Here is a 17,608-nt window from a genome sequence, read left to right on the forward strand (position 1 = left end):
TTAATAACAATTAACTCCCTATGATTTTTTGTGAAAATATTACAGACGTAACATTTTTTATGTGGTAAATGCCATTAAATTTTTTACCATTCCATAAAATTTTACCATAAGTTAAGCAGAAAAAGCTAGACATCCAGTTCAATTAATCCAGGCGTAAGAACGGATCAAAATTGTATCGCCTCACTTTTCTTCCCCCTAATTTTCAGGTTATTTCTTGTGGTCCAATGAAATTATTGTAATTCTATTTTTCTGGAAAAGGTTTTCATTTTTTTTCCCTGGGCCTTGCTGTTCAGGTACTCAGAAATAGTGTATCTAGACAACACGCAGGGACGAATCATATTCTAAACATCCAGAGCAACTCCCAGGAGGGGCAGGAAATAATATACAGAATATTGGCAAAGAATTCCAAATGGGCTCAACAGATGAGCAGGCCCATCGGTGAACACGGCCACTTACATAAAATTGTTGTCTATGAACAGTGACATGTTTTTCTGAAACAACTATGAACAGCGTGGAGTGAGAGGCAAGTGGTAAAAAAAATTGTTCCTAGCCTACTGAATTGAGAGGGAAAGAGGAGTAAAGTAGAGTGAAGTTGGCTCATAATTAACCTATTTTTAGCCAACTCTACTCTACTTCCTTCCACTCTCCCCTCACCCCTCAATCCAAACAGCCATTACTGTTCGAGAAAACAAGAAATTTAAGTGCTAATTGAACTGCATTAATTCTAGTCCATATTTTCACAGCCTGCCAGATTTCAAGTATATAATGAGGGCAATTTATCTTCCACATAATTAAATTTTACCATCAATTTCACTCCAGCTGGACGGCAACATATATAAGACCTAATATTCATCAATGTATTATAGGGCAAGTGAAAATGAAAACTTGGTTCAACCCTCGAACAAACATTCCAAAACAATTCTAGGGCCATGACATCTAAGAATTCAGAGAACAGTTAAAAGGTAAAATAGCCAACCAACAAGAAAACTTGACCATTCAAAGCACCCTTATAAGAATTACAGCTCGCCTACAAAATTCCCTTGCCAAAAGATTTTAGTATACGCGCACTGGCCTCCCCATGGTAGTCTTCAGCGACAAGCTCCTCACCTGATTTCCAACAAGAAAATAAAAACCCTCAAATCAAACACGATACCGAGATAAAAATGAAGAGACAACAAGATCTTCATAAGAACGAAAGCCAAATGCAGGAAGAAAATCCAGAACAAAACAAATTTCTCAATTGCAAGGATAGTGCCCATTACTAACACAGAAACAGACCTAAGAAAATTCGAAATAGATAGAAAAGAAATCAACAATATAGAACAAAAATACTAATAAAAAAAAATTGTGCCTACAAACCATAAAACAAACTTAAACAGGAAGCTGGAATTAATCTTAAAGTTAATAGCTTACATTTTGCCAGTTCTTCTTCAACAGTGAAACAAGGAAATTAACACTCATTTGAACATTTTGGAAGACCTGCTTCTCTTCCATAGCAACGTTGCCCACTGCAACTCCCATGCAAAGCACCTTTTTCAGTTGGAACTTAACCATAGCCTTTGTCTCATTAACTTTAGAATCAATGGATTCTTGATGTGTGACAAGAGTTGGAAACTTTCCTGCATTATTATAATAAATGGGTATATAAGAAAGAAATATAAAATTGCATGAAGGACACCCATTACGCCCAATTAAAAAGGCTCTCTACTAAGGACTAATATTCAATGCTGCATGCATCTTAAAATATAACTTACAACACTGCAAACAAACCACTCAAGAAAAGAGGCATACATTGATATATAATTATTATTGTTAAATCAATATATAACATTAGAATTAAATACAATTGCTCAGCAAAAGTGACTGGGCAAAAGGATTACATGCTTGTTATAGTTTAAGAAGCCTATATCAGATAATCCATTCAAAAAATGCAAATGACAAAAAGAAATATAAAAAAACATGTTCAGCACAATAAGTCACGTTTGTTCTGATTTCAAATGTACTCCAGAGAAAGCCATGTATCTTGACTAATAAAAAACCACAACAGCAGATGCAATACATTTCTAATACACTTGCCTGCCTTGTTGAGACCAGGGCCCAAAAGACGGGGGATCAGCTTAATGACAGATTCTGATGCCAAAAACGCATGGTATTTTTTGGCAAGTTTCTTGACCAATTTCTTGTTTTTGTTAAGCTTCTTCAATGCTTCAACATCCATATAATCTAAACCCATCTTCTCAGCCTGCAGTACATATCAACAAACAATGTGAAGTGAACAGGACTATAATCTCTAACCAAATAAATAGTAAACAACAAAATTAAACTGCAACAGTCACTGAAAGATTAAAATTTGTAGGCATATGCCTCCACAAATAAAACAGGAATTCTGGGGGGAGAATATTTGACTCATCTTTGCTACTATGCTTGACAAAATATATAAAAACATCTTATCTTAAAGTATTCACAAATTATAGTTTTTGTCAGTGCACCAAACCCCATAATCAAGGAAAACCTGGACTACGTAATATTATAAAGCAATCAATAAATTGATGCTTTTTCAAAGGTTTTATCTAGTGATGTATTCAATAATGAGAATACACCATGATGTATTACACTCTAACAAATCTGTATGATGAAACATAGAGTCTTGAAATATATCTGCCCTTCCAACTTTTAGGTAGTGAGAATTTTCCTTTAATATACCACCAATTCAAAAGAACATATACATTTAAATCTAGAAGGCATTAGGAATCATAAAAGTTCAAATGATACAAATGGATGTAGCCAGACATATACAAGTTTGACTCAATTAGAAATTTAGTTTCATTTCTGTGGTCTCAGCAAGGTAGCCCATAATTTTTACCTCTTCAACATGCTGAGCATCACCAAGCATGCAAACCTTCATCTTTGGGCGAGGGATGTGTGGCAATTTAACAGAACCACTGAAACGCTTATCTTTCTGGGGATCATAATTTTTCAATCCAATCTGTAGTTCAATGGTCTCAGTGAAATTTCTCTTCTTATCTCTGGATCCAGCAAAAAGAGTGGAGATAGCCTCTCTTAGAGTGTCACTCTGAAGCTTACTGTAAAAACAAGGATGAAAGGAGTCAGCAGAAGAAAAATCAAGAAGCATCACCCGATGACTCTCATTTATCATGACTAAGGAGGAACAAGTTTCAAATAATTAGGGCACATTAATGGAACACTACAGGACGGAAGGACCCAAAAGGTAAAAAAGGTGCCGTTTTTCAAATCATAGACAGCATTTTTTACATCTGCAGCCATCAAATGTGACTACAAGCATCACACCCATTTCAAATGAATGTTCCTACCACTAATCATTGGTACTTTTACTTAATAAATGAGATCATAAAATGGATTCAACTAGCAATAAAATAGTCTCAATAATCACAATTTCATCCATGTTTTTTTCAGAAATAGATTTACAACACATATAGAATATAAAACCTTCAATCATACAATTTGCAGCATTAATCATCCTACAATTTCAATGTTGACCATTTCATAAAATTCTAAAATCAAAACCCAGCTTAACATGTTTCAATTCAAGCAAAAACCAATCAACGAAAAAAATGAAAACCCCACAAACTGGCATTTCACATACCTCATCTTTGAAACTCTTGTTTCCAAACACCCACTAGCAGATTTTGTACCTGCAAAAAAGAACCCTAAACCATCACACGGAAAGCCCAAAAAAAAGGATCCACATACATAATCAAACAAAATATGATCTTTCAAATAAAACAAAATCAGTACAAGAAATGAAAATCTCAGATTTTACAATTATATTTTCCCGTGTTTTCTCAGGAAACAAACGGAAATTACAGATCGAAGAAGGAGAAAACTTGGTTGCAGAGAGAGAGAGAGAGAAAGTACCAGAAGAAAGAGAAGGGAACCCTAGCTAGGGTTTGTGGCGGCTAAAATGAGAGTATATATAGCAAAGCAATGACTGGTGTGAGGCGCTCGCTCTATACTCTGTTCTGTGATAAACCCTAAAAGGGTGTTTATGTAATAAATTGTTTTGGGCTTCGGTGGGCTATACATCATTGATAGATGGGCTTGGCCTTAAGGCCTAAGTCAGTCTTGTTTGATTTTCTGATCCAAGTTTTGTTAAAGAGTATTAAGCATTTTTTCCTGGCCCACACAAATTAACCCAAATGAATTGGGCTTTTCAGCTCCCACCCAATTAGTGCACAAATTATTAGTTGTGATGTGGTGTTTCAACCTAATTTATATATCTATATATATATATATATATATATATAAAACCGAAGCCTCTGTTGGCACCACAATTTTCCACGTCAGCACAATATTTAGAAAATAAAAAATAAAAATAAAAATATTATAACTCCTCAAAACCCTAGCAATCTTACCCCTCTCTCAAGTTAAGAAATATAAAGCCACGGTTTCTGCAAACTCTCTCTCTCCAATCATAAATATCAAATTCAACCCCTTTAATTTATCTTTATATTTTTGAGGCTTCTATAGAGTTATAGTGAGTTATGTTGATTTTGTTTTTTGTATGTGTGTGTGTGTATAGATAGTCATAATACTTCGGTATTCCATGAGAAGTTTGTGTTTTCGTTAATTGAAGGCCTTAGAGAGATAAGTGTTGCAGTTTGGAACAGTAATACAAAAGACAATTTCATTGGCAGCGGAAAGTAATTACATTGTCTCATATTTTTGTTGAATTGATTTTGTGTGCTTTTTAGACCCTTTTGGATCAATTTTGTTAATTGGGTGTTTTTTTTTATTTTTTTTTTGTGTGTTTTTTTTTTTTTTAAGTGTATAATCTGTTTCTAAAATTTAAGTTGATGGAGGGGTTTAAGTTTGCTCAAATTAACAGAATCTTCACATGTTCTTGTAGTGGAAAGGCTTTGATAGTTTTATTGAGCTAATTCATAGTCCTGATATATTAATAAGTTTGGATTATATAGTAACACAATCAAATTAAATTCGTTGCTACTCGTAGAATACTGTGTGAAGAAGTTGTTACAATGCTCAAATTTTAACTTCATTTTTGTTCACCATTGAATACTCATATAATCAATTTCCAATTCAGTGTTCAAGAATTAAACCAAAATTCTAACTGCGCTATCATAAAATATTATTAGTATGAATTTTATGGAGTTACAGTGTTCAGGAATTAAACAAAAATTCTTTTAAATTATCTATAATATTTTGTCATCTGAAAATTTTCTCTCTTTAATTTTAGTATATTGTGTTTCTTAAGCTATAGAGAGATTTTCTTTATTTCTTATTTTCAATAATAAATCATTTTATTGCAATACCAGTAATTGTTTGAGAAATCCAATATGTTAATATCTCTATAGAATAGAGAATAGTAGAAGCCAATTTTATTGCAACTACTTAAATTGAGTTGACTTAATTTCGTACAATTACAAAATATAGCATGAAAGATAATGAAATTAATTATTATAATTTTTATTTTCTTTCCATGTTTTGAATTTCCTCTATATTATTATTACAATTGAGCAAAGATTGAGAAAGTAACATTACTACTCTAATTTGAAGTTTAATGCGTCCTTCTCAAGTCATGGTCTTTATTTATATATTTGCAGTTTATATTTCTAACCGTTGATGAGAAATTAAGGCTCAGTTGCACAATATGTGTAAATTCTTCAGAAGGCAACTTTAAATAGTAAGTCAATGTGTCTCTTATATTTGGGTATTAGTTAGAATTATTTTCAAATGATTGTACCAATAAAAGTGAATGTGTATAAATTTTGTTTAACTATCCCGTGCATCGCACGGGTTAGCGACTAGTAAATATTAAAGAGGAGCGAAGAGCCCTCAAAATTCAAACCTCCCTTTTCTCAGTGTAATTATTGAATTATAAAAAAAAAAAAAAAAAAAAAAAAAAAAACCTAATAATAAGATATACCTTATGGCCTTTGTTTCCGATTGGCATTATTGTTTCTAGATGGATGGTAATTTTCTCATCTTCGTTTTCTTTTTCTTTTTTCCATGTACAGATGGTATTTTGCATTTTTTAAATTAAAAAAGAAAAAAGAAAAAAAAAAAAAAAACTAATTGTACATATAGTCCTCATCTCGTGTCCCACATCAACCTCCAATTTTACTAAATTCACAGATAAAGAAAATCAAAATCCTTCTACATGCCTCACAAAGACAACATTATTGCTTATTTTTGTGTGTGTATCAGTGTATGTAATGTAACCATGAATGTATGTTTTTTTTTTTTTTTTTTTTTTTAAGAAAATGTTTATTTAGAGCTGTCAAGTACAAAAAAGAAAAACTAAAAATATTCTTATTCAATTTGATCCGTTGGATTTTTAAAGGTGAAGTGAATGTTGATGAAGGGGATACATCGGTTCTTTGTGCCTTAAATTCCCTAATTGTATCACTGTTTTTGTTCCAACTAGGTAGACTTGTGCTTCAATGGAGCGTGCAGGGTAATTATCAAAACTGCCTTACCGTGCAGGGTAATTATCAAAACTGCCTTACCAAAGAAGTAGATGTGAATCCAATTAGGAGGCTTTCTATAAAGAAAAATACTCCCAAAAAAAAATGATCCATTCTCTCCTCTACTCCCCCTATATCCAAACTTGCCATAGATAGAGTCGAATGTTCATTGGGTAGAAGACTGCATGTGTATATGAAAAAGAGAAGAAAAACTCTTCCTATTTCTCTTTCGATATCCACTCTCCTTGGAAGGATTCTTAGGCAATGCATTTGTGTCTTACCCTAATATAGCTAACACCACAATTAGCAAAGACATAGATGCATTATTGATGGTATGGCATGAGAATTGAATCAAATCCTTCATGGTTGTACACATTTTTAGACACTCAAATCTTTATTTTGGTGCATATGTGTGTGCGTGTTGCATAATAGCTCATGGAAATTTACTCTTGCCAAGTCCAATGTGCTTACTCATATTCAATTGCTATAAATAGTGTTGATACCCATTTTTTATAAAGGGAGCCCAATAGCAAAAAAGCCCAATAACAAGCAAAAAGGAAATAAAGAAAAGATTAGAAAGTAATGACAGAAGCAAAGGGCTATAAAAGCCCAAAGGAAAGAAAGAGGCCTAACAGGCCCGTTTGGTAGAAGCCGGCAATAGGCAAGCCCACAAGCCCAAGAAGAGGCAAAAATGGGGCAAGCCTAATGAGCCCATACCTTTCTCCATAAAGGACGAGTATGGGCGAAGGAGATTTAGGAGTAGAATGAGACAAAGCCAAGTAGCAACGGCAAAAACAACGTGGGAAAGAAAGAAAATAAAAGCATGAAGTAATAAGATAACCACGCTATAGTCGGAGCACCATCAGCCTATACCTAACCAATGCAAGGGAGGTGGGCCAATGCTCAAGGGATTTAGAGAGCATGTAGTTTGATGGAGGGGGAAAAAAGGGCTTACTTCTAGTATCTAGCCAAGGCCTCTTTTGGGAGGTGCTCTATTGGGAAGACATCTTTGCCTAAAATAGGTAGTAAATGGTTGGGATCACTTCATGTAAGCTAGAGAGATAGGTAGAGAGAGATCCAAAACATTACCAATCGAGATGAGAGAGAAAGACTCACGTCAGACCCAAATGGATAAGGATTTGTCGTGGGATGAGTAGTGGAAGAAAGAGAAAAGTACTGGGCATGCCTAAAGAGGTGTTCACAGCAGACAAAAATGGTTGGTAAACAATAGGGGTTAAAAGAGAAATCTCATATGATCAACCTAGTATAAATAGAAATAGTAACCATATATGGAAGGGGTAACGACTAGGTAACGACTAAGGCAAGGAGCAAAGAGAATTGAAAAGGAAATAAGAGAGGAAAAAGAAAGAACGAAGTGAAGGCAAAAAAGAAAGAGTGAATATGGCAAAAAAGTCATGCATCAATAGACAATCTTTTCTCTCTCTTTTACCTCAAACTCACCCTTTGTAATTCCCAACAAGACAAGAAGTAGTTATCTATACCCGCTCTTCAAAATGTGCAACTTTAATGGTCTAGCCCAGTAATAAGGTTGTCCAAGTTGGGATTTGGGCTCTTTTAGTTCACTTCCTGCAGAAAGACCCATTACTTTTGCATTCTGCTGTTTAGCTACACTACCTTTTTTTTTTTTACTAACCTTTTCTGCCACAACACATTTGCTAATGTATTTAATATTCATGTGCATGTATTTGCCATTATTTGTTGTCTTTCTTTTGGGATGCTTGTATTGTACATAGACTGGCCCTTCAACAAGGTCCTACTAGGATAGCAGGCCAGACCCAACTCTCCAACCCACAGCAAAAAGGACCCTAGCCCAAGAGCATAAAGAACCCCTACAAATATTAGTATATGTTTTTTCTTCTTGTCATGTTGTTTATTTTTTTCAATGGCAGTGGCACCAGTGCTTTAGCCATATATCTTCGAAAACTGTTTCTTCTAGACATTACAACATCAGACTATGATGATCAGGAAATTGAAGAGAACATGTGTTAGCTCATAACTGCAGGGCTAATGGGATTACTCCTGTCCTTCCTCACCTAAAGTGTGAGTCTCTTCTATGCCCCCTTGGTTATTTGAGCCATGTTTTGCATAGAATTTGGCATTCAGATGTGATTAGTTGGAGAAATCTAACTTTGGGTTCTTTTTATGTGGCTTACTACTGGAAGATAATTTTCTTGATTTTCTCCTTCACTATTATTCAATTTTAATAACTTATGTGTTTTTTTATTAAGTGTTACTAATTCTAGACCACACTTATGTTATCAGATACATGGGGAGACACCTTTCTAGATGCTGACTCAGACTGAGACCTGATTATTGCTAATGATATCTTATTTTGTAAGCTTATGATCTGTTAAATTTTGTCTGACTTCACTCTTTCTTTTTCTTTTTCTTTTTCATTTTTCTTTTGGGGGAAGGTGCATTAATAGTCTAAAGTACAAGAAATATCCTAAGCTAAGTGACAAAAAGACTCACCATACTTACCTAGGAGTTCTGTGGAGGTTTGGAATACTAAAAGGGCTAAATGGTGGAGCAAAAGCATTTGAGTTCTTTACTGATATACTGTCTCTGTTAATGTCACAGTCACTCATGGTGTCAAAAACTGGCGACACTACTTTCAGCTGTTGCCACATGGATAAGGTCATTTGTGGTTTGTCATGTATATCATGGCATTGTTAGTCTTTGTTTTAGAGTGGTTCATAGTTGATTCTTGATACTTTCAATGCATCACTAGACCTGGAAATTCCGAGTTGGCAATCTCATTTATATATCCTGCAATGGATATTTATGGCTCTTTTGGTGAGAACTTTTCCACCCTCTCTACCTTAATTACATAGATAATTTTAGGATAAATCTAGAAATTCTGAGTTGGCAATCTCATCTATAAATAGTTTCACATCAAAAGAAGCAAAAATTATGAAAGTAGATCTGGATGGACTTGTGAACTTTTGTTAAGATGTTGTTAAAGTATATTCACAATATTTGGTTTTGTGATTTTTGGATTATCTTTACAATTTGATTAAGCACAAATGTATCAGATGAGGTTTGTCTGGTAAAAAAAGTAATGATGCCCATCTTTAGAGAAAAAGTTTGTCTTGTCATACCAACTGGACAACATGTATTCTCCATGGTTGCTAAGTTGATGTCCTCACCAACAGGACATTACATATTCTTAGTGTTATATCTCCCAACCCTAAAGAAAAACACCTTCTCTAGAAAGAGAAAAGGAAAAAGTAGTTCTTAATATTTGTGTATGTGTGTTTTTTTTTTTTTTTTTTTGTTGAAATAGGTAATGATGCCCATCTCGAGAGAAAGAGTTTGTCTTGTCAAACCACCTGGACAACATGTACTCTCCAGGGCTGCTAAGCTGATGTTCTTACCAACGGGAAATTACATATTCCTAGTGCTGTATACCCCCAACCCTTAAAAAAAAAAAAAAAAAAACCTCTCCAAAAAGAGAATAGGAAAAATAAGTAAGTCCTAACATGTTTTTCTTTTCTCTGCCTGTAGATGTGAAACAATAAGCAAACTTGATCAAGACTCTTTTCCATTCTTCTCAAAAGTTACAAGTCCAAGGATAACAAAGCAGCTCCACTGATGGATATTGAACTGAATGGTGGTACAGTAATAGCAAATCTTGTTCTTATATGTGATAGACTGAAATTGATAATCTTGCTTATATTTATATGCCTCTTACTGGCAACAGCAGGGTCCAGTTGCCCTGGCCAGATTTTTTAACGAGTTGGAGACGCAGAATTGGGAAGGAAGACGAGTCCCTATTCTTCATTAATTGTGCCAATACTGGTCTTGAAGCTTGAGCATATTGGATCCAGTGTGTATTGCATCAAGCCCAGGCATACAGCTGTTTTGGAGACAATATAAAGTTAATGGTAGAAGCTGATTCTCAGATGAGAAATTGCAATTCAACTGAGTTAATAGAGGTATAAATCAGTGACATAGTCCTTTAACCAAAGAATTCTTTGTCAAACTAGGCTCTGGCAGAAATAAATTCGTAGGAGTATGTTTCTTGTGAGCATTGTCACTATTATGGAAGTAGAAGATCCCATGGGAGAGTTTTTGCATTCCCTGAGCAAAATAGCTAACTCATACGAAAAGGATTTGAATTGAAATTTGTTAGTGTTATTAAATTAGCTTTCCTGAATCATTGTTATTTTTGTTAAATAATTCGTGGCACCATTTTGTTTGAATGACCTTGCCACCGTTTCTGGGAAGATTTGCCATCACTAAGACCACATAATTTTGAAATGTTATCTCAGTGTGTTTGAGAAAGATTTGTTGATGAGGGACAAGAAACTGTCTGATGGGTAAGTACTAAGTAGTTTTGTTTTGTTTTGTTTCTTTGAATAAGAATCATATTCAAACTAGATGACCTGCAAGCAGGATACGAGACAAGGCAGCACGCTGCACCTACTCAAACCACCAATAACAAATAAAGTCCTAAACTGAACATTACCAAGTCAAATTTAGGGATGCATATCTTTCGAGTTATCAAATATGCTTAGACCATATTCATGTGATTGAAATGTTGTTTATGGGTTTTTCACTTGCATATACTTCTCCAAGAATTAATCTAGAGAGAATCCACACAACAAATTTAACCTATATATTTGGCCTAAATTGGACATGACCATGGCAAATTTAGGGATGTATATTCTTTAATTTATCAAATATGCCTGGACCTTATGAGTTTCTAAGTTTCATTTATTCTTTGGCTAAGATTAAGAGTTCCTTTCTGAAGTATTATTGTTAATTTTGAATTGAAAAGCTTGATAATGTTCTTCTTTTCTTTTCTTCACTTTTTTTTTACATCTTGATAAAGTGGTTGATGTGGTATGACTAGCCTCATATTACACTATAAACAAATGCAAGTATACTATTTCATTTATTAATCCAACAAGACCAATACTAAATAAATTTTGATCAAATTAGGACTGATTTTCCTTAAATAAATTTTAAGTAAATTAGGTAAGTTATTTTTTACAAGTAATCCAATTTCACAACTAGCCCGTGCATTGCACGAGTTAGCGACTAGTATTACTAAAAATTGAAGCGTAGCATTTAATGTTGCTACGTTCACGTTGAGCCACATTAGCAGCCATATTATCATTTTTTTTTCCAATTTTTCTTAAATATTTTTTAAAACATTTTCTCATTAAAGGTGACTTTAAAACTACATTATTTAAAAATTAAAATATCTTTTTACCATTATTTTTATCATTAATTTTCCAAAACTCTCCATCCCTTTTACCTCTTCATCTTCCTACTACTTTCTACCTTAATATCATTCTTTCTCTACCTTTTTATCTTCCTTTATTTTGACTCTTCTTATTCTTAATATCTTACTATAAATTTGACATTTTCTTTTTCATTCTATGCATAGTTTTCACACACAAAAAAGGTTACTTCTCTCTCTCTCTCTCTCTCTCTCACAATTTGTTTTTCATTTTTTGTTTGATTTTTTTTAATTGCATCAATTCTTTAGGTTGATGAATTTTTGTGTTAATTAGAATTCTACTTTAGGTTGATGCAATTTAGTTTTGTGTTCTAATCTGTTATCTTTTATATTTTCTTTGATTAAATATTATCCTACTACATTATTCATATAGTATATAATAATATAATGTTATTATATTATATAAAATGACTTGGATAATTTGATTTTTATTGCTATATATTTTATATTTACTCTTTTTTCCTCTCATCTTATTTTATTTAACATTTAAATCTGTAGGGACGGTTTTTGGGGCCCAGGCCCAACAAGTAAGTAGTTCTGGCCCAAAAGTCCCTAGACAATGAATTTGTAGAGAGCGGGTTATAGAACTAGGGCTGGACGAAGTGAATGTTAGTTAGTTGTATGCCATGCAACAGTCTGAATGTGAGAATATTCCATTTAAGTTTATAGGATACCGGTCCGAGGAGACGTATAAGTGCACCTCTTACTCTGGTTACAGACTACAAAATTCTTTACCCTCTCTCTCTCTTTTCTCTAAATTCTCCGATCCCCTCTTCATGGGGATTTCCTTCTCTTATATAGCCTCCTTAAATTGATAAGGACCTTACACTTGTTAACCATCTGGACCTTCACTTGAGTGCCTGTCCCATCGGACATCCACCTTATCTTTCTGTGAGTTGCACTGGCCAATGTAACACTGTTCGCCTGTCTTCTCCACATTAATGCGGCTGAAAAAGTAGCTTCCTTGCATTTAATGCGGCAGTTGTGGCTTCTCCCTGGACGTCTTACATTTTTCTCTTTCCTGCTGTGTGAAGCTCATCCTACTACCCACGTTTGTCTGGGATGGTTCTTCACTGTGGAGGGGCTGCACATCGGGCCCATATTTGTGTGTCCGAGGAGACATTCCTCCTCGGACGTCTTTTAAAAGAAATTGGGCTTAACAAGATTGGGCCAGAAGTCTTTTGGTCCCCCTTTTCCCTTTGGGTCATGGTTGGGCTCCGTGTGGGGCCCAAGGCCCATTGTTGACTTTGGGAATTTTACCCCTACAAAATCCAATCACATTCTCCATACTATTAAATTACGCAACACAAATCAAGAAAAATGGCTAAACAAAACTTGCCTTCCTTTACCATACATTGGGAGAACTAAAATATTTGTGTGATAAAGGGTCATATAATTTATAATCTAGATAGCACCCTTTGATTGTGTTTAGGCCCATATATTGAGCAATTTGTAGACTTAAAAGGCTATTGAGAATGAACTTTTTGAATCAAGTCTAAAAAAAATATGAACTACTATATATCATTTAGATAAAAACTTTTATCATAGATTCATTAATATTTTTTTGCCACAAATTTAAATCACGCAAACTTAATAATTTTATATTATGTGTTAGCATCGTCTCTGCTTCTTCTTCTCAAAAATATTATGTATCATCTTTAAAAGATGCCAACAATATTGATGACGAGAGTTTGTCCGAGGAGGAGAAATCTTTGTTAGAAGAAATTGTGTTAGTAAATAAAGGAGATAGTGTTGGTCATAATGGCTTAGGATGGTGGGCCGAGGAAAAATGCCTCCTCGGCTAGCCAAAGCTGAGGTTCGAAGTGGTGGTTTGTCGTCTAGGGTAACGTTCTAGGAAGTTCTGTTGGTATGGATAAGCATTGCAGAGACATCAGACGGGGAGGAGTCCTAAAATATCTTAAGGGAATGCCACTGTATTAAATGCTCTGCAGCTAACTTTCTGGCCGCATTAATGTGGAGGTGATACTTGAACAGTGGTCTTCAGTCTTACAGCTACTACATAAAGACTTATGGAAAAAGCTTATGGGACAAGTATCAAGAACAACCATCTAGTATACACGTGGAGAAAAAAGATGAAAGGGGAAGAGAGCATAAAAGAAGGAGGAAGCCGTGGGAAAGGGGGATTGAGAAATCAAGAGAGAAACACTGTAGCAACCGAGAACTAAACTTGTAATCAAACTTAAGAACAATATATAAGAATAGATCTTCTCGAACTTTGCCGAGGACGATTATCTTCATCATAAACCTGTCTATTTTCATTCCCTTGTCATTTGAATCTATTTTGGTGTTGGTCTGATTCATTAAAACTCAGTTTTCCAACCCACTCTCTATAAATTCATTGTTCTGGGTTTTTTGGACCTAAGTTCATCCACATCTTGGGCTAGGAACTCAAATCTGGTCCTTACAATTGGCGCCATTTGTGGGAATTACTGGTGTTACAGTGAGTTTAACGATCAACAGTGGTAGGTTCAGGTTCAAATTAGGCAGAATCCATGAGGTCTCAACGTTAAGATCACTTCTGTGAACTTGAGCAAAAGAGAGACCAGAAGGAGAGTGTGCATACTACCCATACTAATAGGAGCCACTCTAGGGGTGGTAGCTACCTCTCTTATGAGAAAAATATCAAAGCCATGCAGTTGGAGATTGATCACTTGAAGAGAAGCTTACGCCACGAACGGAGAAAGCAAGCTCCTTCCGTTTTTGACTTCTCTTCAGACGGTGAAGAGGATGTTAGCTATAGGCGCAGATCAAGGACCCCTCCTACTGAGTCATTCTCATATGATGAAGATTACCTTTATGGGCACAGAAATAGAGATTCATCTTCGAGAGATTTGGGAAATGATGCCATGAGTAGGGCACTCAACCAAATTTCCGGATCACCTTTCACGCGCAAGGTTGAGGAAGGGATGCTTCCTCGACAGTTCACTCAGCCCACATTCATAGTGTACAATGGCCGAATAGACCCCATGGAGCACGTGAGCCATTTCAACCAGAGGATGGTTGTGCACTCCAAGAATGAGGCCTTGATGTGCAAGGTCTTCCCCTCTAGTTTGGAGCCTGTGGTGATAAGGTGGTTTAATGGCCCAGCTACAGGTTCCATTAATTCCTTTAGAGAGCTCACTTGGGCCTTTGGGTCCCACTTTATCACATGCAGTAGGGTCCCTCAGACCTCAAACTTCTTGTTGTCTATGTCCATGCGAGAACGAAAAACCTTGAAAACGTACTCGAATAGATACTAGGAGATGTTCAATGAGATAGACAGTGACTTTGACGATGTGGCCGTCAGGACTTTCAAGGTCGGCCTACCTACGGAGCATGGGTTGAGGAAGTCTTTGACCGGGAAGCTTGTTACTAGTGTACGCCAGCTCATGGATCGGATTGATAAGTATAAGAGGGTCGAGGATGACCAACAGCAAGACAAGGGAAAGAGTAAGGTTATCCCTCAAGAGAGGAGGGATTTCAGGTCGGACCGCTATAACAATAACAGACCTTGGAGGGATTTTGCTGGGCAATCTAGGCCTACAGCTCCTCAAATCGTTAACACTGTGTTCCGAGAATTGGTGCATCAAGTTTTAGAGAAGATCAAGAACGAGCCATACTTCAATTGGCAGAACAAAATGAGTAGAGACCCCTTAAGACGCAATTAGAGCCTTCATTGCCAATAACACCAGGAACGGGGGCATACCACCAAGGACTGCAGAACTATGTGAAATCATCTGGAGCAACTAGTTAAGGAGGGAAGGTTACAGCATCTTTTGTACTGTCCTAACGAGCAAGGAAACCAATCAAGGTCAGGAGCTCAGGGGAATGCTTCTTCGAGGCCCCCGATAGGCACAATCAACATCATCTTTGCTGCACCTGGGAGAATTGGTTCTTATCCTTCCAGGGTAATGTCGATAGCTCGGTTTACAGTTAGGAATGGCAACGGGTCAGGTTCGGGCCAAGTTTTTCCATACTCGGACCCGACCCACGAGCCAAGACCCGTGGCCCAGACCTGGCCCGTTTACTAAGCGGGTTTTTTTCCTAGGGCCCGGACCCGCCCCCGAAGGGCCCCGCGGGCCCCGTTAAGGGATTGGGGCCAATTTGTGGCCCAAAAAAAAAAAGAATTGAAGCCCAAATTTATTTTTGCCTACATTCAAGCCTGCATATTCTAATTCAAGCCTAGATAACGTGGCCCAAATGCCAAGCCCAACCAAAAAAAAAGAAAAAAAGAATTGAAGCCCAAATTTATTTTTTCCTACATTCAAGCCTACATATTCTAATTCAAGCCTAGATAACATGGCCCAAATGCCAAATCAGTCCAAATCATAAGCTACTAATCATAAATCAATAAATCACATGTTACTTATAAATCTATAAATCAATAAACCATAACTAATATCATAATCATAATTCAATATAAATCATAACTAAGATTTTAAATCAATAAATCACCTAGATAAGATAACCATCTAATCATTAATCAACAAAATCATAATTAAAATCACTAGCTAAACATAAAAATAAAATAAATCCAACAAGTCCAAGAAATAAGTATCAAAAGTCCAACGAGTCCAAGAAATTAAAAAGCTACAAAATAAATCCCACAAGTTTAGAATAATTACAAACCAACAAATTAATCCAATAAGGCTAAGAAATTAAAAAAGCTACTAAATTAATACAAAATGTTTAGTCATCCACAATTGTGACACAACTCCCATCATTTTCATTTGGCTCCCCATCATCAAGAATTGATTGAAATGTACAATCTCCAGATATAGTTGAAGAACCTACAACAGCAATGAATTAAAAAATGGAATAAATTTCATCAAACTGTAACTAGCAAATATAAAAACACAATTTTGATTTTATAAATAGAAATTAAACAATTGCTAACCGTTGATTTCACTCCATAACCAATTCTGAGCACACATCATTGCATCTATAGTCTTGGGATGTCACCTACTACGGTGTGGACTTAAAAGTCTCCCACTAGTGCTAAAGGCAGATTCTGAAGCAACAGTTGTAACGGGAATGGCTAAAATATTTCTTGCAATCCTTTGTAAAGTAGGATACTTGAGACCATTACTTTTTCACCATGCCAAAATATCAAAGTCTTCACTCCTCTTCAACACTCCCTCATCAATGAAATGATCAAATTCCATTCTAGCACTCCTATGTTTCTTTGAACTACTTGAACTATTGTTCACAAACAAATCAAAACATGACATTACCCCACTCAACCTAAATTTCATTTGTGCCACTTGATTTGAAGTACTTGCAGGCATATGAGAACTTCCGTCATTATCTCTAGGAGACTCATCTAAATCTCCATACTCATCAAGCAAATCATAACAAAGATTCTTAATTTTTTCAATCTCTAAATTAGAATTATCACCATAAATGTTAGGATAATAAAACTCCAATAACTTCATCTTATATCTTGGATCTAAGATAATAGCAACAACCATAACAACACTAACATTAGCCCAATAAGAATTAAATTTAGCAAGCATGCTTTCTGCCATCGTACTTATCATCTCACTTGAAGACAAACTCCATTCATTCAATGCAATTTTCAACTCACACACCAAAGCAAAATATGTAAGGTTGAATTTATTCAACCATCTAATTGGCTTTATTCCGTGCCAAATTTGCTTGTAATTCAGCATTTAGTAACCCTGTATTTAGGTGGGTTTGTTGTAAGGGTAGTGAGTGAGATAGAGTGAAGATTGCTCAAGAGTGTGCAAGAAAACAGAGACTCGTGGCTGGGACTCACGGGTGACTCGCGGCTGCAAGCCGCCAGAAGCAGCACACGTGCCAAGCATGCTGGAAGATGAACAGTCATGCTAGCTGGAGCACTACAGGA

At 35.6% G+C, this 17,608-nt stretch overlaps 1 protein-coding gene and 1 pseudogene across 1 annotated transcript; one reads left to right on the top strand and one right to left on the bottom strand.

The window, feature by feature from the left end:
- Window positions 1–836: 836 nt before the first annotated feature.
- On the bottom strand, window positions 837–4,014 carry LOC126721525 (60S ribosomal protein L10a-like). Its single transcript, XM_050424578.1, has 6 exons — window positions 3,898–4,014; window positions 3,626–3,674; window positions 2,864–3,083; window positions 2,077–2,242; window positions 1,414–1,619; window positions 837–1,107 (listed from the first exon to the last, which is right to left on the bottom strand). Exons 2-6 carry the CDS (start codon window positions 3,628–3,630, stop codon window positions 1,054–1,056), a joined length of 651 nt encoding a protein of 216 aa, XP_050280535.1. The 5' UTR covers window positions 3,631–3,674; window positions 3,898–4,014; the 3' UTR covers window positions 837–1,053.
- Window positions 4,015–6,443: 2,429 nt separating this feature from the next.
- Window positions 6,444–10,367, top strand: LOC126719059 (uncharacterized; annotated as a pseudogene).
- Window positions 10,368–17,608: the final 7,241 nt, after the last annotated feature.

Source organism: Quercus robur, chromosome 1 (assembly GCF_932294415.1).
Source record: "Quercus robur chromosome 1, dhQueRobu3.1, whole genome shotgun sequence".
Lineage (NCBI taxonomy): Eukaryota > Viridiplantae > Streptophyta > Magnoliopsida > Fagales > Fagaceae > Quercus > Quercus robur.

Excerpts from the sequence above, each read along its gene's own strand:
- LOC126721525 (XM_050424578.1), bottom strand. Across the intron at positions 2,243-2,863 it reads ATGCTCAGCATGTTGAAGAG|GCTGAGAAGATGGGTTTAGA; the intron begins GTAAAAATTATG and ends TATGTACTGCAG. Across the intron at positions 1,108-1,413 it reads TGAAGAAGAACTGGCAAAAT|GTGAGGAGCTTGTCGCTGAA; the intron begins GTAAGCTATTAA and ends GTTGGAAATCAG.